At 32.3% G+C, this 23,066-nt stretch overlaps 1 protein-coding gene across 5 annotated transcripts in view; it reads right to left on the reverse strand.

The window, feature by feature from the left end:
• The window catches only part of MMP16 (matrix metallopeptidase 16), a 281,452-nt gene that overhangs the window by 122,113 nt on the left and 136,273 nt on the right, over positions 1 to 23,066 (reverse strand). For all 5 annotated transcript variants that reach the window (XR_012128304.1, XR_012128302.1, XR_012128303.1 and 2 more), the window contains 2 exons: positions 20,191 to 20,313; positions 2,434 to 2,738 (listed from right to left, as the gene is read on the reverse strand). Coding sequence is in view for 2 of the 5 variants with exons in the window: in XM_036995752.2 (XP_036851647.1) it covers positions 2,434 to 2,738; positions 20,191 to 20,313 (428 nt within the window). In the remaining 3 variants the exon portion in view is untranslated. The remainder of the gene's footprint in view (positions 1 to 2,433; positions 2,739 to 20,190; positions 20,314 to 23,066) is intronic.

A 23,066-nucleotide genomic window follows, 5' to 3' on the forward strand; every position in this document is an offset into this window, starting at 1 on the left:
AAATACATCAAAAAGATCATCCATCATGATCAAGTAGGATTTATTTCAGGGATGAAAGGATGGTACAACATTTGAAAACCCATCCACATCATCCACCACATCAACAAAAAGAAGGACAAAAACCACATGTTCATCTCCATAGATGCTGAAAAAGCATTTGACAAAATTCAACATCCATTCATGATAAAAACTCTCAACAAAATGGGTATAGAGGGCAAATACCTCAACATAATAAAGGCCATATATGACAAACCCACAGCCAACATCAAACTTAACAGCTAGAAGTTGAAAGCATTTCGTTTAAGATCAGGAACAAGACAAGGATTCCCACTCTCCCCACTTTTGTTCAACATAGTACTGGAGGTCCTAGCCATGGCAAACAGACAACACAAAGAAATAAAAGGCATCCAGATTGGCAATGAAGAAGTTAAACTCTCCCTGTTGCAGATAGCATGATATTGTACATAAAAAACTGTAAAGAATCCACTCCAAAACTACTAGATCAAATATCTGAATTTAGCAAAGTTGTGGGTACAAAATTAATACACAGAAATCTGTTGCATTCCTATACACTGACAATGAACTAGCAGAAAGAGAAATCAGGAAAATAATTCCATTCACAATTTTATCAAAAAGAATAAAATACCTAGGAATAACCCTAACCAAGGAGGTGTTTAATAATCACTTTGAAGTTTTGTCTTAAGAATAGGGTTATTTAGGTGACTATGTTGATCAGGATCTCGATATTCAGGTAGGTTCATTTACATTATGGAGGTCTGTCTCTCATCCTAGTTACCAAGTTAGTTAATTGATTAAATCAACTGGAAGAAGAGGAAGAATAGCATATAGATTGTTAAAGAACAGGCTGGTCCTCATCGCTAATCATCAGAGAAATACAATTACAACCAGTGAGATATCACCTCACACCAGTTAGGATGGTCAACATCCAAAAGACAAACAACAATTAATGTTGGCAAGGATGTGGAGAACGGGGAACCCTCCTACACTGCTGGTGGGAATGTAAATTAGTTCAACCATTGTGGAAAGCATTATAGAGGTTCCTCAAAAAACTAAAAATAGAAATACCATTTGATCCAGGAATTCCACTCCTAGGAATTTACCCTAAGAATGCAGGAGGCCAGTTTGAAAAAGACATACGCACCCTATGTTTATCGCAGCACTATTTACAATAGCCAAGAAATGGAAGCAACCTAAGTGTCCATCAGTAGATGAATGGATAAAGAAGCTGTGGTACATATACACAATGGAATATTATTCAGCCATAAGAAGAAATCCTACCCTTTGCAACAACATGGATGGAGCTAGAGGGTAGTATACTCAGTGAAATAAGCCAGGCGGGGAAAGGCACTCATATGTGGAGTATAAGAATAACGCAAAAGCTGAAGGAACAAAACAGCAGCAGACTCAGAGAACCCAAGAATAGACTGACGGTTACCAATGGGAAAGGGACTGAGGAGAGTGGGTGGGAAGGGGGGGATAAGGGGGAAAAGGGGCATTACGATTAGCACACATAATGTATGGGGGAGCACGGGGAAGTCAGTATAGCACAGAGAATACAAGTAGTAACTCTATAGCATCTTACTATGCTGATGGACAGTGAGGGTTATATGGTGGGACTTGATAATGGGGGGAATCTAATAACTACAATGTTGATCATGTGATTGTATATTAATGATAACAAAATAAAAAATACAAAAAGAATTGAACTATGAATTGTTGTCTAGGAAGAAACACATGCTTCTTGCAACAAGTAACTATTTTTAAAATTATTTAATTTTTAATTTTTACATAGTTTTTGCATATCAGAATAATTATAAGGATTAGAAAATTGACAGATGTGTTGGAATAGATGGGTAAGAAAGTGGTTTTTGACAAAAAATTAAGACATAATACAAAAATTATTAATATATAATTGTATTAGATTGAAAGACCATGGAAATGGAGAAGAGACAAAAGAGAAGGGGAAAAATTACACAGACTAGAAAGGTGAAAATCGAGAATAAAATAACAGAAAAGGTAGGGTAGAAGCCACACCACAACTATCAATCAGGGTGAAGTTTCAAGTGGAAATAGTGGAATAAAGTGTCCAAAAAAAATAGCAGAATTCACTTAATGCCCACCCATGACTGAAATAGTATAGAAACTTTTTAAGTGATATTGTACAGAAAAAAATTGCTTTATAGTATTTATCAAATAGTGTAAAATTCTAATCTTTAATCAAAAAGTCACATGAAAAATTATCACTGTCTGATGACCGATAACAAATTCTTGTTCTAAGATCCCTCACATACTGCTTTCTAATTTAAAAAACAAATTTGGAATCTATACTTTAAGTTTGTAAATTAGTAAATCACTTCAGCATTCCAAAAATAAAAATAAAAAGAGAATATAAAAATAAAACTATGCACTTACCATCATGATTAGGATTTCCTAGTGTCCATGGTTCATCTGAGTCAAAGTGAGTATCTCCCCCAATTCCTGGTCCAGGGAAATAGGCATGAGCCAAAAATCCTCCCTCTCCATCAAAGGGAGAACTGTCTCCGTGAAAACCAGATGCAAAAATTATGGTTATATCCACATCACGTTTGCCATTTTCTAATTCACTGTAGGGAACTTCTTCAAATGTCAGTGGAGTTACATTCTGCCACACATCAAAGGCACGGCGAATAGCTTTACGGGTTTCAGTGTCTCCTACTTTTGGAGTTACGTTCTTTATACTGAAAATTTTAAAAAAAAAAGAATAATCAGTATGGCTTTTTTATGTATAATCTGATTTATACATTGGTTATTACAGATTGCAATCTCTTCAGTTGAGTAAAATATTAGAAAGAGTCTTGTGTTAAATAGGAAAAATATTAATTCCTTGTATCTCTATAGTTAGATTTCACTGCACTGAAGTCATTTAATTTTCGGCAGTATAGTATTCATGTATCAAGGCTATACATGAGATATTTTCTGCAGAATAGTTAACAGTGGGATAATTAGGTCAATCAGTCACTTTGCTTCCTAAAACAACGATCAAAATGCAGTTTTACCAAGTGTGTTTTATTTCAAACAGGTGAAGCAGTTAATAGCTGAAATAAAAAAATCGATTTTTTCCTGGTTATAATTCCTTTGGGTACACCACTGTGTGCACACACGTCTTTAAGCTCTTATTTATCTCCAACACCAATTCATTGGACCCAAAGTTATTCTTTAGTTTTTAAAGAGAAGATCAATTAATTAGAGCTTCTGATGTTTGACAGTTCTTATGATACTTAATATTTTCTAGCTAAAATAAGCAACCTGAGTGAATAGCTTTTTAATACAAAGATTTAACCATCATATGAATTTAATGAAGTGACTTGGATATTACTTATTTATTTAGTTTATTTATAAGTCTTGATGCTTATTAATAAATAAAAATATATTTTTCATCCATTTATTTAGCACTAATCAGATATTTTTCTTGCCTCAATTCTTTTGTATTTTTCTAGGTAGAACATAAATGAAATGAAACATATATATATATATATATATATTTTGTATTTACACACACACATATACGTATACATATACATATACATATATTGTGGTGGTATAAGGTCACACCATCTTTGTGAAAAGCAATGAGTGATTTCAAAGGAATTGTAAATAAGCTTCAGACTCCTTTAACCAACAATCTTATCTTACATCCATGAATACAAGAATTTTCACCAAGGAAAAATCTTAATTCATAAAAGGGGGAATAATATATAGATGCATGATTATTGTAATGCAATAATAGAAAATTGAAAGCTAAATGTTTTACAGTGATGGAGTAATAGTTAAATTATGGTGTCTGTCTTGAATGTCATAATTTATATAGGACTCAAAACTATTTTTGCCATTTTAAGTCTATTTAGCAGCAAGAAAAAATATTTAAGATATACTTTCCTGTGGAAAAATAATATGTAGGTTATATTTAACACCCTATCAATTAACCCAATTGTAACTATGTCAAAATGATTACAAATATTAGGCAGGAATAACACTGAAATAACTATTATGGTATTAATTGAGCATTTACTATGAGCCAGGAAGCATTGTAGTGTCTTATTTAACCCTCTGTGAATAAAGTCTTGAGATGAATATTTATAGCTATTTTACAAAAATAAAAAGAAGTTGAGATTTAGAGGAATTTAGAGAAAAGTTAGTGACAAACTGATTTTTTTCAACTCAAACATTGTGACTCAAGAATCCGTTGTCTTAAATTCTAAGCTAGACTACACATCTAAAACAAGGTTTTCACTATTTTCTAATACGTATTCTAGAACACATATACATTGACTCTTTGGTGGTAAACATTCATAATATATTATATATAGAGAAATGAGGAAGCAAACCAAGTGGAAATGGAATAGGGGTGGAGAGTGTTCCAGAAAGAAGAAATAGCAAGTGAAAGGTGCTGAAGTAGAGACATGCTTGGCAAGTTCAAAGAATGGCAAGGTGGCCAGTACAGCGTGGGCAGAAACAGAGGGCAAGCATCAGCATACGAAGGCTGCAGAAACTAGGTAAGATAGGGCCTTGGTGACCACTGTAAAGTTTGGCTTTTGCTCCAAGTGAGAGGAAAAGAACTGGACCGTTATTAGAAGAGAAGTGACATTTGTACTATGAGAGAGAGGGAAGTACCAAGGAAGACCCCATAATTTTGACCTGAGCCAAAGGATGGATAGAGTAAAAGAATTCACTCCTGCTTTGGAGAAGACTCATGCAGTGTTTTACTCTTGCTTTTGTTTTTATTAATTTATTTTATTGTTAAGCTTTATGTTCCATTCAGTGTAGTGCTTTGAACTCTATTTTGAGAACTCCATTTCTAATATTGAGGCATCACTAACCTTTGTCTAGATTGTTAATATCTTATTAGTCTCTAAAATTTCCTGTTTGATGGCTGAAGAAGCAAGCAGATCAATCTAACCTTGAATTTTGTCTAAATTAATTTTGCTGAGACTTTTATTTTCCTCTCACCCTTCTAGGAGCTCAGAAGCCCCTCATTAGTAGGGAAATAGTCTTATGGCATATTTTTCAGAAGACATGCTAAAAATCATTACCTTTCTAGGTGCTAGAGATAGAGCTGTAATACAACTCTCCTCCTGTAGAACTTACATATTTTAGTGATAGTAAATAATTTTAAAAAAGACAACAAAGACAATTACATATGGTGATAAGTGAGTGTTATGGAGGTAAGGTGAGTAAATGATAAATAAGAAATCAATGACAAAGGGAGCCACACATGCCTAGCACCGAGTTTCTAGCCAGAAGAAACAGTGAGCAGCCCAAGCACACTTGGCCAGTTCAAAGACTGGGCTGCTCAGTGAAATGGTGCAAAATGAACACTCAGTGGTATGAGATGACAGAGAATTGGTAGAGAGCGGGTGATATTCTGTAAAAGGAAACCACTGGAGAGTTTCAATCAGAGAAGTATCCTGACATTATTCTAGTTTGTAAAGATCACTGTTTCTGATGAAAAATGAATAAGGGGACAAGAATGGAAGCAATACAACATTTCAGAAGTTCAAGGACGATAGAGACTTGTACTTCAATGGCAGTCATGGAGATCTGAAGAATCAGTTTCAGTATGTGTTCTGAGGGTATTGTTAATGCGATTTGTGTTAGATTCAATGTATAATGGAGATGTTTTGTTTTCAAATAAAGGTAAATCTTATAAGAGAGAAAATAAATGAAGTCATATTAGTATGATATGTATATAATAAGTACATAATGATTCTGAGAAAAGTGAAGCAATATAGTACAATAAAGAATGACCAATGCAGAGTACCATTTGGATTTGAAAACATATCACTGTGTTTTTCAAACCAATGTACTGCTTAGCTTCCAAAACAAGCTTAGTCACAACTGTCATGCCATTAATAAATGCAGGACACAGGAATACACTTTAAAGTTAGAGCTACTGTTCTGAACAAACAAAAGCATCTTAAGATGTTTTATGCCATTGAGGGGTTTGTTTTTTTGTACTTACTCATAACTGAAATAATAAAGGAAACAGAGAGATCATGTTACATTAATAAAAAAAGACTTATTCTTTGTTATTCTAATATGATACACAAAATTATTAGCATACATATTTGCAAAATAAAACCAATGCTATAAAATGAAGATTATGCTTGAAAAACCTTATAGAGCTAGTTAAGTTTCAAAATGTTTTTACTTTGCCTTTTCTTTTTGTAAATAGAGAAGTTACAGTGAACATACTTTTCATTTTAGTAAGACAATAGATTTCATTTTTTGAAATCTATCAGGTTTTTTCATTACGCCCCCTCACTGATTATTTTTTTAACTCCCATTTTTGTAAATTTTGAAACTTTTACCTAAAAAGTTAATAAATGTTATCTTCAATGATACACAATCTTACATAGTAAAACTGATGAGGTGGAAACTCTGATACTTCTCTATTCATCAGAACAATTGGTACTGGAGGAAAGGTATGTCAATAGACTCAGGAGGTAACTGTGTAAAACAACTGTTCTCTCGTTGTAACTTCATGGAATCCATACCAATTCATTTAATAAAAATTCTGCACACTAATTATGGGTTATTTCTCCAACTTTTTCAGAGTGAAAAATATTTTTCATAGAGGATTATTTCATCGCTAATGTGAAAGTAAGAAAAAAATCTAAATAAGTTGCTATTTGGTATTGTGTATTAAAAGTAAAAGAAGATTGTACTCTGATTTATAATTCTCAATAGTAGATTCTCAATGATAAATGAGATGGTAAAAGTTTACAATACTATTCCTAGAGTAATTTTAACAATTATAGAGAACTTGACATTTAGAGAAACAGTAAATTTTGAGGGAAAAAGATCTTTATTGACAAAACTCTATTGAAGTATGTGTGTGTGTTTTCTTTATTCATGGCATATAGGAATTATTTTGCTATATTAGTTCTGTAAAATAATTACTGTGAAATGTAAAAATAATCACACATTTGTTCACTTCAATAGAAGTTATGGGAAATGTGAAACAAGACCATGGCAATAGGTTTTATCCCTTTCAAATCAAGTAAACTCTAGTCAGTTTCTCGAGAGCCACGGTAAATGTTACCCAATGCCTACTACTACTGTGTAAAGTCAGGATTCTCTAGTTTTAAAATTACTGGTTCCACACCATTTTATTTAATAACAATCCTATATATTAATAATGATTATTTCCCCTTAAAATACTGATAGAGTGATAAATCCTTTTCAAATTTAGGGTATTATTTTATCTCTAATTTGGAAAGTAAGAAAAAATCTGTTAAAATTATTTTGGTATGGACAAGGCTAAATATCCTTTAGTCAATTCAATAGACAAAAATTAGTTGTCAGTAAAGCATATCAATATTTTATGAAAAATTATTAACAACTAAATGGGATATATGTAACTGGGAAAGTAGACAATTGCTAAGAATATAACAGTACAAAAAGAAAACTACAGAGTTAAATCATTAGCAGGTCCATATCCAGAATGTATTATAATGTTTTACCAGGAAAGAACTAAATAGACCAAGTTATTTTTATTCATATTATGTTTGTATAGCTGATGTGTCCTCACTTTTTTTTTTACGCACAAGTAATAGTCATAAGATAGAGATTAAATATAGTATCCCTCAGGGAAGGTTACATTAAATATTTGGCAATTTCCCTAATATGCTAGCTTTCTAGGTAAGGCAGAGCTAAGTACATATTTCTTTGAGACTCAAATAATGTCTGTTTCTCACCCTGTTGTGTATCCTCTGTACACACAGGTTGAGTTCTCTTTGAAGTCAGTAGGATCACTAAACTTAGTGAGCTCATTGGGTTTAGAGTGAATAATGAGAAATGTTTCTGGTGAGAAAATGATAATTCCTTAGCAACTTCTAGATTTCTTTTCTCTGCATATATAGTAAAGTAAAACAATAACTTGTACTGTGTGTTCTCAGTAGTCATAGAAGCATTCATTTAAAATCAAGGTTAGTTAAGGAATGAATATACAGGGAAAATTGATATTAGTAATATAATATCATATTAGTTAATATATAATGAATATTCAGTAACAATACAATTTAAAAACAAATGCATCTGGCACTTTAAGTATCTATGGGTCATTTATTTCATAAAATATTATTTTGAGTTTAGGTTTTATAGAGCAAAGGAATTTAGGCTATGTCTATTTTATGTAATATTCAGTAAACTTGGAAAATAAAGATGTATGGTAAAAAATGGTGTTACTCATTAAGATCCAATGATTGTTTAGAATAAAGTTAAACCAAAGCCTAAGAATTCATTAGTTTTTTCAACAACTATTTAATGAGGGCATAAGGCATAACACACAAGAGGTACTCTACTAGGTTCTGGGGAACATAAAATGGATATGATCTTTGATGTAATGAAGTTCTTGCATGGTGCTGAAGTAACATATGACATACTTTTTTTGCAATTATTTACTTAAATACCTGTATCCTATACTAGACTGTATTCTCCATTGAGAACTCATTGTTGGTATTGGCACCTAATGCTATTTAGTAATCATTTAGTAAACAAACAACACCTAATTACTCAAGAAGCAAACTGCCAAAAGAAAATTTTACATAAGGATTCAAGTAAAAGATGAATAGCCACAACTACTTGTGTTATAATTATTACAAGGGTCTAAAGTATACATCAGCTGAATATATACCGCTAAGAATACTCAAATGATTCAATTTTGGAAGTTTCCATTTCTAAGCATCAAGTGCTAAGGTCACGGAAGAGAAAGGCCTAGGAGCCCAGACATTCCCTTTAAATGGATTGATTATACAAGATGCCTTCCAATCCCACACTTTAAAAATAAGAAGATATTTTAAAGTTACATAATCTCACTTTCCAATCATTCCACACATAGGCTTAAATTTCCCTGCCAAGTGAATAAATTACTTGGTTTATATGCCTCAATGATGAAGAAGACTTGTAGGATAGGTGGCTTAATTTCTGAAAGGCTAAAAATGCTAGATTTTTCTGAATGTCTTTAAGTATTTAAGAATAACTAGATATTTCTCCCTCATATATTCCTTCCATTAGGTTGAGAATCCTTCGCTCTAATCTTCAGCCTCTTCCTCAAGCAAACTGTTTTCAAGATCTCTTAGCATTTTGATTTCTTTTTACAGGTGTACATTAATTTTCCAAGAAGTAGCTGAAAATATGGCCCAAAGGGAAAAGAATACTTCAGGAAAGGCTTGGCCAACAAAGCAGAGAGAACAATTAGCATCACCACCTCTTTGGACACTTTGCTTATCATGAGTTTGCCATCAAATAAAACCTAGGTTTGACCACACCTACCCCCACCCAAACTTCCATCTGCCTTCTGCAATGGCCCATTTCAGCTATCCTTCTCAAGAACAATTATTTTTTTAGTTTAAATGTCATATTTTATATTTATTTCTCCAAATAAAGTAATAAGAGTAGTAGCAAATGCTCATACAGTACCTACTGTATACAAGCCAACTTCTCAATATCTTACATATGCTAACTTTAAAGTGTAATATCCTAAGCTCGCACTCCCAACTTTCTATAATCCTGTTATAATATTGTCAACAATTTCTGCAATTTGGTAAACCAAAAGGCGTTAAGATGATAGGTAACATATACTAAGCACTATGTTTCAAGTATTGTGCTATTTTTTTTTCTTCCCACTATCCATCTGAATTTTCTCCCAGGCTTTACAAGGTAGGTATTGTTACAATACTCACTTTGCACAGGGAAAATGAGACTTAGAACTTGATCCTGGTTGCAGGTTTCAGAGCCAGGATTCAAATCTAGATCTTTCTTACTCCAAAATAGGACTCTTAAGCACATGATGTGGTTATCAATAACCTGGAAGTTTATAGGGGCAGACACCTAATTATTTGAATATTCAAAACTTGCTGAGATGATTGTCAGTTTAGGAACATCATATTAGATAGAATTATGATCCTGGCTCTTAATGGTTTCTTTGTTTCTCTCCTTTATAAACGAATAGTGTAGTTGGTACCTAAGGATACAGAGACACTAAATAGGGTACACTGTCACGAATTTGGAAATAAGGTCAGAAAAAGGATGCAATATGAAAGGAAAATTGCAATATCAATATACAGGGTTGTGTAAGTTTTGTAGTTCTAAAGTTGATTCTACACTTTAATCTAATGAGTATTTATTGATTTTTTAAAATATGATATGTGGTAAGGATCTAATTTAATTGCTTTCCATATGGCTAATTAATTATCACAGAATAACTTTATAATTAAAGTAGCCGCCCATCCTTTCCCCACTAATCTAAAGACCTGCTTGGGCATAAATCAATTTTTTTTTAATATACACATGGGGCTATTTCTGTGATCTCTTATCTGTACTGTTTCTTTATCTCTGTGCTAACACAACATACTCCCTTAATCAGTGTTTTTTAAAGTAAGTCTCTTTTGATTTAACATAATACCTAGTAGATAGGAACATTTTGATTAATCTTGGGCCTTTACTATTCCTCAGAGACTTCTGACTACTGAGTTATAATTTTGTTAAGTTTTACAAAAAATCCTATAGGATTTTTGTTAGAATTACATTGAATTTGTGGAAAAGCTGAACCTTCATTATAATGAGTCTTATTAGGTACAAAATATACCTCTACATTTATTTTTAGTTTTCTTTGTCTTTCAATAAATTTTCTTCATAGAGGGCTTATACATCTTTTGTAGATTTATTCCTCACTCATATTTTTGTGTCTATTCAAATAGTTGTTTTGTAAAAATTACATGATTTGTATGTGTGTGGGGTTAGGAGTGACTTTAAATACAAAGTCAATATACAAAAACTTTATATATTGACTTTGTATTTAAAAGCTGACTACAGACTTCCAGTTTCTGCTCCATTCAAGACGCTGGGAGTTCTCACTAGCCTTACAATAAGAAAAAGGTTGAGCAAGCCAAAATGAACAATTTTTCATAGCTCTACCAGAGAATTGCAGTCATAGAGCAAACTGCTACCTTCCTCTCCCCACCAAATTGGAGAGACAGAAGGATACAGAGAACCATAGCTTACAAAAGGTCCTGAATCCAAGAAACTGGTAGAAACTCTTAAACAGAAGTGTGGACTGGCTTGAGGATGAAACACTCTTGGACATCCAGCCTAAGGGGGAGGACTTCCATACATTAATGAGTTTTATCTTTTACCAGTGAAGATTTAAGAAAAATCCCTCCAGCTTCCAGTACAGGGATGGGAAAATCAACAATTTTGAAATATGCCCAGAGCATTTTATTCTCCAAAACAAAGGCTTACCTTCAAAGATAAATATTTAATCAGAACCTTATCTGATCTAGGTGAAGGGCAATTAGACATTTCAGCCCTCTAACCTTCCAGTTTCTTAAAATGAAAGGAAAAAAGGCAAATATACTACTCTGAGGGTAACAGCCTAGAAATTCAAGCTCACTTAAAAAACTGAGGTTTAATCATAGGATTATAGTTTGTTTCATACCCATAATACCTTATGCATACCAACAGGGGTCCGTATAATAATAGTGGATTACAAATGAGAAAGCTACAAGATGCAAAATCTTTTTAAGAGGTTTCTAGGGATATTCAAAGACAACAGGAGATACAAAAACTAGGACACTAGTAGAAAGCAAAGCCTCAAACACCTTCAGCTACAGCAAACATTAAATGGACAAACACCCAACTTGATAAACATAAAACCTCACACTAAAGGCTTATTATGTTAGTTTCTATTACCCAGTACATCATGCCGGCCTCTCTCATTTGTAATCCACTATTAAAATAGTGGATCAGGAAAGAATAAAATAAAATCAGGCTAAAAGGCACAAGAAACAGTCTGAAGAGACAAAGGAAAGAAACATCAGAACCAGGCCCAAATATGGCAGAAATCATGGAATTATAAAAGAGTTTAAATTAATTCTAATCAATATTCTAAGGGTTCTAGTGGAAAAAATAGACAACATGAAGAAAACACATTGCTAATATAAACACAGAGATGGAAACTCCAAGGAAGAATAAAAAAGGTTATGATAGAAATAAGAAATATTGTAATAGAAATGAAGAATGTCTCTGATGGGCCCATCTTAAGACTGAACACTGCCAAGGGAAGAATCAGTGAACTTGAAGATAGGTCAGTGAAACTTTCCAAATTGAAAAGCAGAGGAAAAGAAAAGAAGGGTGAAAAACAAAACAAAGTACCCAAGAATTGTGGAACATTTACAAAGGTATAATGTAATACAATGGGCATATCAGGAAAAGAGAAATAGGAACAGAAAAAAAATTTTAAATAATAATTGCTCAGAGTCGGTTAAAATTAATAACAGACACCAAACAGATTCAGGAATTTCAAACATAAAGCAGGATGAATATTTTAAAAATCTGTATTTAGGTATATTATATTCAAACTGCTGAAAGCTGAAAACAAGTATAAAACCTTGAAAGAAGCCAGAGGAAAAACAAAAATACTTCATCTACAGAGAAACAAAGATAACAATTTGATTAGACTTCTCAAAAACCATGCAAGCAAGAATAAAAAAATGTAACTATGTGAGATAATGTATGTTATCTAAACTTACTGTGGTAATCATTTCATGATATACACAGTTGTCAAATAATTATGCTGTACGCCTTGAATTAATACTATTTGTATGTCAATTATATCTCAACAAAAGCAGGGGTAAAAAGGAAGAGAGTGGAATAAAATACTTTAAGTGTTCAAAGAACGAAAACCCCAACCGAGAATTTTGTATCTGATGAAAATATCATTCAGAGGCGAAGGAGAAAGAAGTCTTTCTTAGACAAAGAAAAACAGGTAATCTGATGCCAGTAAACTGGCCTTATTGAAATTTTAAAAGAAGTTCTTTAGAGAGAAAGAAAATGTTATGAGTTGAGAAGAAAGGAAGAGCACTGGGGAAGAAATAAAGGAAAGTAAAATAAAGTTGCTATTTTTAATTGCTCTAACAGAGAACTGTTTGTTCAAAATAATAATAACAATCATATATTGGGTGATTATAGCTTATGGATGTGTGAAAAAAATGACAGCCATGTTATAAGGCACAAGAGGGAGACATTAGGAATACTTTATTAAAAGGTACCTGCAATACCTGTGAAGTAGCATACTATTATTTCAAAGAAGACTTAGATTAGCTATAACTGTACATTGTAAATACTAGGGTACCACTAGTATAATTCTAAAAAGTATAATTGATATGCTAATAGAACATTTTATGTACCCAATGCCCAATTAAATTCAGAGAAGGCATAAAAGAGGGAAGACAAAAGAAAAAAAAGGCACAGAAAACAATAGCAATGGGGAGCAAAGAGCCATAAATTCAACTGTATCAATATTTAAATATAAATAATGTAAATACTCCAATATAAAAACAGTGGCCATCAGAGTGGATTACAGCAAAAAAAACAATACCCAATGATATGCTATCTACAAGAAATCTGCCTTAAGTATAAAGACACTGATAGATTAAAAGTAAAAGAGGACAGAAAAATGTATTATGCTATACTAACAAAGGACAACTGTAATAGCTATATTAATTTTTGACAAAGCCTTCTTCAGAGTAAGGAAAATTATCAGGGCTAAAGAGGGGCATTATTTATCAATAAAGGTATCAATTTTCCAAGAAGACAGAACAAACCTTAATGTATATGTGCCTAATAAAAGAGCAGCAAAATATATGAGGCAAAAACTTACAGAATTCCAAGAAGAAATTGACAAATACACTGTTTTGGTTGAGAATTCAATACCCTTCTATCAGTAATTTACAGATCCTGAAAATGGAAAATAGGTAAGGATATAGTTGAACTGCACAGCACCATTAATTAACTCAATTTAATAGGTACTCCTAAAACACTTAATCCAAAAAACAGCAGAGAATTCATTATTCTCAAGCTCACATGGAACATTCACTAAGAATAACTGGGGGAAAAAAAATCTCAAAAATAACTGAAGATACAAGAATATACTTATAATCACACATGAGTCGAAGAAAAAAACCTCAAGGGAAATCTAATTATCTGAACTAAATTAAAATGAAATACAACTTTTCAAAATTAGCAGGATGCAGCAAAAACAGTGCTTAAAGTAAAACCTATAGTATTAAATGCATTATTAGGAAGAAAAAATAAACAAAATAATCTAAGCTTTCACCTTTGAAAACTAGAAAAAGCAAGGCAAAGAAAAATAAACAAAAATAGAAGCAGAAATCAATGAAACTGAAAACATGAAAATAATACAGAAAAATTCAAAAAGAGCCAATTTGTCTGAAGGAAGCAGTATAGTTTATAAAACTCAAGCCAGACTAACCAAGAAAAAAAGAGAGAAGACACAATTTACTAATATCAGTTATGAAAGAGGGCAAATCACTAGTGATCCCATGAATAATAAAAACATAATGAAAGAATACTATGTTTATTTTATCACATAAACCTCTTTATGCCCATAAATATGATAGCATAGAGGATATCACTGACTGGATTGTGTCCCCACCACAAGTTCATATGTTGAAGCCCTATAACCCAATGTAACTGTACTTGGACATAGGACCTAAGGAAGTAATTAAGGTTAAATGAAGTCATAAAGTTGGGGCCATAATTCAAAAGGACTGGTGTCTTTATAAGAAGAAAAAAGACACCAGAAATCTCTTTTTCTCCACACATGCTCAGAAAAGTCAACTGAGGACATAGTCAGAAGGTGGCCATCTCTAAACCAGAGACAGGCCTCCCAGAAACCAACCCTGACAACACCTTGATTTTGGATTTCTAGCCTCCAGAACTATGAGAAATTAAATTTCTATTGTTAAAGCTGCCCAGGCTGTGGTTTGTTATGGCAGCCTGTGAAGACTAATACAATTGAATGCACCAACTGGTTTAAAAGACACAATCTATAGAAACCTACACAAAAAGAAATAGATAATCTGAACAGGCCTATATCTATTAGGTAATTAATCAATAATTAATAACCTTCTGAAAAAAAAAGAAGAGAAACCATGCCCGGTTGGTTGTACTGGTGAAGTCACAAACCTTTCAGGAAGAAATTTTCTACAATCTCTTCCAGAAAACAGAAGTAGGCGGAACACTTCCCAACCTATTCCATGTTTCTTGCACTGCCCTCCCACCAAAACTAGATAAAGATATTATAAGAAAGGAAAACTACATATCAATGTCTTTCATGAACATAGATGTAAAAATCTTCAACAAGAAACTAGCACAGCAAACTCAACAGTTCATAAAAAGAATTATTCAGCATGACAGAGTGGGAGGTTTATCCCAGGCATGAAAGACTGGTTCAACATTTGAAAATCAATTAATATGAACTATCACATTAAAAGGCTGAAGGAGAAAACTCAGATGATCTTATTAATATGTGTGGAAAAAGCATTTGATAAAATCCAACACCCATTCACAATAAAAACTGCCAACAAACTAGGAATAGAATAAACTTACTTAACTTGATAGGCATGTAGAAAAAGTCTACAGCTTATGTCATTACTTAATGCAAAGAAACTAGATGCTTTTCCTCTAAAGACTGGGGAAAGGTAATGATATTTGCTTTTAGAACTCCTATTCAACATTTTACTGAAAGTACTAGCTAATGTAGTAAGATAGGAAATAGAAATAAAAGATACACAGACTGGGAAGGAAAAAATACAACTGCCTTTGTTCTCAGGTAACACGATTTTCTATGCACAAAACATCAAAGAACTGACAAAAGTCTGGGACTAGTGAGTGATTATAGCAAAATTACATGATAAAAGGTCAATATATTAAGTCAATCACTTCCTTATATACCAGTAATAAACATTAGGAGTTAGAAATTAAAAACACACAATATCATTAACAGTATAAAAAACTTAGGAATAAATCTATCAAAATATGTGGCTATGGTCTGAATGTTTTGTGTTCCCCAAAACTAATGTTAAAATCCTAAACCCCAAAGATGATGATATTAGTAAATGGGACCTATGGGAGGTGCTTATTTAGGTCATGAGAATGGAGCTCTCATGAATGGGGCTAGTGTCCCACAGAGTTGCCTAGCCCTTCTGCTGTGTGAGGGAGAATATGACAAGAAGTCTGTGATCCAGATGGGGGCCCACATCCAGCTATGCTAGCACTCTAACCTCAGACTTCCAGCCTTCACAACTTTGGGTGATAAATTTCTGCTTGTAAGCCACTCATCTATGGTATTTTGTTATGGCAGCCTTAATGGACTAAGACATATATGCAAGATCTATATGAGTAAAAGTATAAAACTATGATTAAAGAAAGCAAAGATCTAAATAAATGGGGAAATATTCATGTTCATGAATAGTAAGACCTAATATTGTTAGGATGTCAGTTCTTTCCAAATTGATCTGTAGATTCAATACAGTCACTCTGAAACAACACACTAATGAAGAAGAATAAAGTCAGAAAATTGACACTACCTGACATCAAGACTTACTATAAAACTACAGTAATCAAGATAGTGTGATTTTGGTTTATGAACAGATACACAGATCAATGAAACAGAATAAGGAGCCAGAAATTGACCAACACATATAGCCAACTGTTCTTCAGCAAGGAGCAAAGGTGATGGAGAAAGGATGATCTTTTGAACAAATGGTTCTACAACAACTGAACATCCAAAATTAATTAATTTGAAAAAAATGAATCTAGACAGTGACTTTACAACTTTCACAAACACAACTAAAAATGGATCTCTGGCTTAAATATAAACATAAAATTATTAAACTTTTAGAGGATAATACAGAAGGCAATGTAATTGACCTTGAATTATGGTAATGATTTTTTTATACAACACCAAAGGTAAAAAAAATAATTGGTAAATAATTTGGATTATAAAAATGAAAACTTCTGCCCTGCAAAAGATGCTGTAAAGAGAATGAAAAACTGGGAGAACATATTTGAAAACACATATGATATAAGACATATCCAAAATATACAAAGGACTCTTAAAAATAGTACTCAATTAAAAGTTGGTCAAAATACCTAAACAAACATTTCACCCAAGAAGATACAGAAATGGAAAATAAACATGTGAAAATATGCTCAGCAAGATAAGTCATTAAGGAACCACAAATCAAAATAACATTGAAATACCACTTTCTATCTATTAGAATGGTTATAATCCAGAACACTGACAACACCAAATGTTGACTAAGAACTTTCATTCATTGCTCGTGGTAATGCAAAATGGTACAGCTACTTTGAGGATGGTTTGACAGTTTCTTACACAGTTAAGACATTAACTATAGTCTTACCATTTTATCAGCAATTATATCCCTAGATATTTATCCAAGAGTTGAAACTTTTTGTCCACACAAAAACCTGTCCATTCATGTTTATACAAGCTTTGTTCATAATTGCCAAAACAAACAAATCTCTAATAGGCAAGTGGGTAAACAAACTGTCACATGTCCATACAATGGAATATTATTCAGTAATAAAAAGAAAGAAGCTATCAAGTAATGAAAACATATGGGAAGGCCTTAGATACAGATTATTAAGTGTAAGAAGGCAGTCTGAAATGGCTACATATTTTATGGTTCCAACTATATAATATTCTGGAAAAGGCCAAACCATAAAGACATTAAAACGATCAGTAGTTTCCAGGAATTTGGGGGAAGAGAAGAGGAATGAATAGGTGTAACAGGATTTTTAGGGCAGTGAAACTATTCTATATCATAGTATATGTAATGCTTCATGACATTAATCATTTGTTAAAACCCATAAAACTACACCACAAAGTGAACCCTAGCATAAACTATGGACTTAGTCAGTAATATAGCAACAATACCTGAGCAACTGTAACAAATATATCACACCAATGCAAGATCTTAATAATAGCATAAATTATGCATGTGTGCATGAGATATGGGCTGTGTATGGGAACTACTTGTGTTATCTGCTCAACTTTTCTGTAAACCTAAAATTGATCTAAAACATAAAATCTATTAATTTTTTTTAAGAACCTGGTTATATTCTTTTATTATTTCTAAAAAATTATCCAGAATTTATTCTGGGTTTTCTAGAAAGTGATAGAAACAGTGACTAGTGAGAGTTTTATTTCTTTACAAATCCTTATATATTTTATTTCCTTTCATTTCTTTACAACTGTAAGTATTTGTGCAATGTTGTTGAAGAGAAGTAGCAAGTGTTTTTTTGCTTTTGTTGCTCCATAGCATTTTTATCAAAAATTTCATGTTTATTATATGTGAAATATGTAGTTTTGCTTTGTGAAGATGCTATTCTTTCTGATAAAGAAAGGATCCTTCTTCGCTTTGATTCCTAGTTATCATAAATGGGTGTTATGTTTCCTTTTATCATATTTCTGTGTCTATTAAGGTGACCATATGGAGTTTGTCCTTTAATAACTTATATTTCAAGAAAGAATTTTATTATCTTATACTTACATATCTCCTAAGTTTTCAGAATACCCTTTACTTTTGGATTTCATAGTCCTTTCCTTTTGTTACAGGTCAAAATACATCTTAGTTTCTTTAATTTGGAATGTCAGTATCTCTCATTCAGTTTTTACTTCAATCAAAGATGGTTCACTGCATTTACTTTGTCATCTGGCCAGAAAAGGAATTTATTTCTGTAATTCTTCATCAAAGTCTATAAATACTTTTCAAGATCTATCCAATTTTTCTGCTCACCAAGCACTATTTGATGACTAATTCACTCATAGTACTGAGCAAGAGAAACGGATATTCTACTTATTGGGAAAATACAAACTCTACTTCATATTAAATCTTTTTTAACTGTTTCCTGAAGTGTGGATTGTAGAGATGGTAAAGCAAGTTTGTGAAGTAAAAAGTCTTGTGAACACATTTACATGATTATGAGTATTTATTTCATGGGCTTGGCCTAAAACTGCTTCCTTTTTGATTTATCTGCAGAAATACATGAAATAAGTTTCATAAGATAATAATCTAGGAGCATGCTATCTGGCATTAGCATAAGAATACAAAATAACATTCAAAAATGTTTCCAAAATAACCATATTAAATTCAATGGCACACTCTAGGCCTATATCAAAGTCTATAAATACTTTTCAAGATCTATCCAAGATATAAAATCAATATATTGAGTCTTAAATTTTATCTTAAACATACATGAAGGGTTATTTATACAAAGAATAATAATTATAAATTTCTTCTTTGCATTCATGTAATTCGATAGAGATGGTTCCCAACATCTACCCTCCCCCTAAAGTGCCCTTCCTCTTCCCCAGTCTGTTGGTTTAACAAGTTCTTTCTCCTCCTGTGAATCGTAGCTGAAAGGTCATTCTTTAGGGAGACCTTCCCTGATTATTTTGCAGTGGGCTGGATGGCTCTGGCTTATATTTCTCTTGTGTTCTGTTCTGTCCCTTTCCTGACAGGCAACAAGTTTCTATGATTGTTCACCTCCCCCACATGTCTATAAATCCCATGAAGACAGAGTCTCCAAGTTTTATTTATTGCCCTATCTACAGTGCTTAGCACTATTATTTGTTCAAACTGTGACTCAATAAGCAGTTCTTCAATGAACTAATGAATAAATCCGAACATCTCCATTAGCAGCAACTATCACCCTAGGTTGGAAGACACTCACATCCCTTAGACATCCTTCAATGAAGACAAAACAGGAAAGAATGATCCATCTGCACTGTTGCCAAAAAGAAAGTAATATGGTTGGACTAAATACATTTTGGTTAAATGGTAATTATTTATATACTTTATTATTTCATTGTATTTTTGGTTATTAATATTTGTTAAAGAATGTAATATGTTAGAATACCATCAGGAATTCATTCAGAGTATTGACATTCATTCAAGAAGCTGGAAGATCTAGTTTACAAGAAACCAAATTTTCAAGGAATGTCTACAAGGCCCCCAGATAGACAATTTACTTGCATTCCAATTGCAGTTTTTAGTTTCTTATGTTAATATTATATCACTATATGTTAACAAGCAGTCAATGTGCATAAGATGTCAAACAAAATATCCAAATAAGTAGTTGTGAAAAAATGGAGAAAATGGTAATTCATCCTTAGCTCTTTTTTTAAATAATTTTCTTTATTGAAGTATCATTGATATACAATCTTATATTGGTTTCAAGTATACCATTTTGAATGGCCACCATCCAAAAGACAAGAAATAACATCATTAGTTTTTATACCTGTACGTGATGTGTTTGTGCTGCCACTTCTGTCCTGTTAATGCATATCGCTTTCGACGAATATTAAATTTGGAGCTACCTCTTGTCTGGTCAGGTACACCACATCGAGGCTTCTTCATCCAGCTGCAAAAAGCAGTATTTTCCAGTTATTTACCAACAAGCCTAATCATTAATTGCAAAAGGAAATCAATTGAGAAGTTAATCTATGACAGTGATAATGAAATCAGAAAACATAAAAGAGAAAATTGTAAATTTTTCTGCAATTTGAATTGAAGTAAAAAGCATGTATTTTTCCCCTTGATCAAGAATCACTAGTTCACAACTCATTTTTTTACATAATTTTTCTAATTCATTTTGAGCTTACTGTAGACTTAAGTACTCTTAAGCTTCTAACTAGAATCTGCTCCTAATAAGATATGTGACCTTGGGCAATTAATTAATCCCTGGACTTATTCATAAAATGAGACTTTTAAAAATAAATTATCACTAATGCCTCTTCCAGCTTTAACATTCAACAATTTAAAAAATCTACCACATGACCTTAAATTCCAGGAGTCAAGAGGATATATGCTATTCTCTTTTCTAGTTTACAAAGAAGTAAATTGTTTGGAATCTTTAATAATAATCAAATTCAATGCCTAACAAATATTTCTTTCCGAATGTGAGGTTTAGCATCACATGAATAGGTTTACCATTTATATATGGAAAGTGAAATATTGCTTTTAATTTATTAATTTTCAATACTTGTTCAGATACAGTTGTCTAACTTCATTTCTAGGGAGATTCATTTGGCCATTGTCTTGTTTTCTATATAGTCTTGCTTCTCTTCTAAGGAGAAATATTTTCATGATTTGCAGTAGTTTTTCTTCAGTGACTCATAAAATAGCTTTACCATTCATTAGCGCATTTAACTGAACAATTACAAAGCTAATGCAGAATCTTCATGGTGCTACATGCTTCAGAAAGTGGAAAGGAGAAAAAAAATCAATCTTTGTCTATTTCACCAAATACTTAACAATTTTACACTTTTTAAGTGGAAAATAATTGACTGTACAAATGACTAAAGATGTCCATTTTGTGCAAATGTTATGTGGATAAATCAGCTAATTAGCTTTTATAAACATAAGAATAGCTTCATGCAAGATTTGAATATGACTTTTACTTTTTAAGAAAAGGTGACATTTTTCCAACAAGCATTACAAATTTCTCCTTTTTATTCTGCCCCTAGTGATAATCTGTAGACATTGCAGTTATCAGACTTAACAAAATTCCTCCTAGTTTGTAAGTGCATTTTAGGGTTACTTCCAAAAAACCACTCTTGCCCTCTATGAAAGTCTCCAAACCAAATGACATGTATTGTAAATACTAATTCCTAGGAGGCTTTCCAGAGCTACGGAATTGAACTCTGTGGAGTTAAGACTGTAGAATCCTTATTTTTAACTAACACTTCCAGAGCATTTCTCAAAGCCACTAAATTTGAGAGAGATTTCACTACACTCAAATATTTCAAAATATTCAAGGGCAGGGTATCTACATCCCTCCAGTATCTTATACAACTTTTGGAATATAAAAGATTCTCAATGATAGTGGATAGAGATACTTTGTATATATTATTTTTAGTGAAAAAGGATTACTTTTTATTATATACTGTAATATCTAGATATAGATCCAAGTAGCAAATTGTAAGTATTAACAGAGGGCTTATTATGAATTAAGAGGATTTTATATATAAGTATCCCGTAGTTATATTCTCAAAAAAATTATAATATTCCTAAAGGCAGGTACTTATTCTTATTTATCTCATTGCAAGTACTGGAGAATAGAGAATATATAATTATTAAAATGAATAAATTTACTTAATGTGGATGTGGTTACACTTACATTTAGCTAAGATAAATATTTAAGTAGCACTCTGGGAAAAGAAATTATTTTGAAATGGATAGTGGGATAAAATTTGACAAAAAAGAATTAGCTATTAGGATAAAGTATATTGTCAATGAGAAGAGATTCTCTAAAATTACTCTAATAATCTATGAAATTAAAAAATGAAGGTAGCATTGAAAAAAGTTTAAATTTATTAATATATATTTCCTCTTAGATCATGCATATCTTGGATATAGTAAATGTTTTCTCAGTGAAAGACTGCATCTTCCGAAGGATAGGGTTTTTAGGACTAAGAATAAGATTCCTGGGTTGAAAGATATCTCTGCTGAATTCCTTATGTATTTCATAGATTTTTGCTCACTTAACAGAATTTGTCTTATGTTACAATTATTTGCTCAATTATTTACTCATTCCATTCTGATTCATTCATCCAGTAATATTTTTGAGCTTTTGTAACATGCTGAGATATAAAAAACAACAATAAGAATATAATGGGTTAAGTGCTCTCACATCTCCATCTAGATATCCTGCCATGATTTCTAATTTTACATGTGCTAACAAAATTGTGATTTTCCTACTCCAGACTTGTACCAATTCCTCTGATCCTTCTATGCTGAAACCAGATACCCAGATAATGTCCTCCACTGCTCTCTCCTCACATCCAGCCAATTATGATGGAGTGTCTTTTGCCTCCAAAATTTCACATGGTATCGCTCACTTGCACTAATGTCTACCTTCTCACTTCTAAACATAAATCTTCCCAAAGCACAGATGTGTTTTCTACATATATTAAGAATAAAATCTAATTAGAAGAATGTCCTTTGGCCTTCGCTTCCCAAGATCCACTCAGGTACCTAAGGAACCAGACCTCTTTATGCCTTTGTATACAGTGACCTCTGTCTGGAATACGTTTTCCTCCTAGTTCACTTTAAGAATTCTAACTTTCACTATTCAACTCATACAAGTAGTTTACCATTTTAACACAATGTATT

This window comes from Manis javanica, chromosome 2 (genome assembly GCF_040802235.1).
Source record: "Manis javanica isolate MJ-LG chromosome 2, MJ_LKY, whole genome shotgun sequence".
Taxonomy (NCBI): domain Eukaryota; kingdom Metazoa; phylum Chordata; class Mammalia; order Pholidota; family Manidae; genus Manis; species Manis javanica.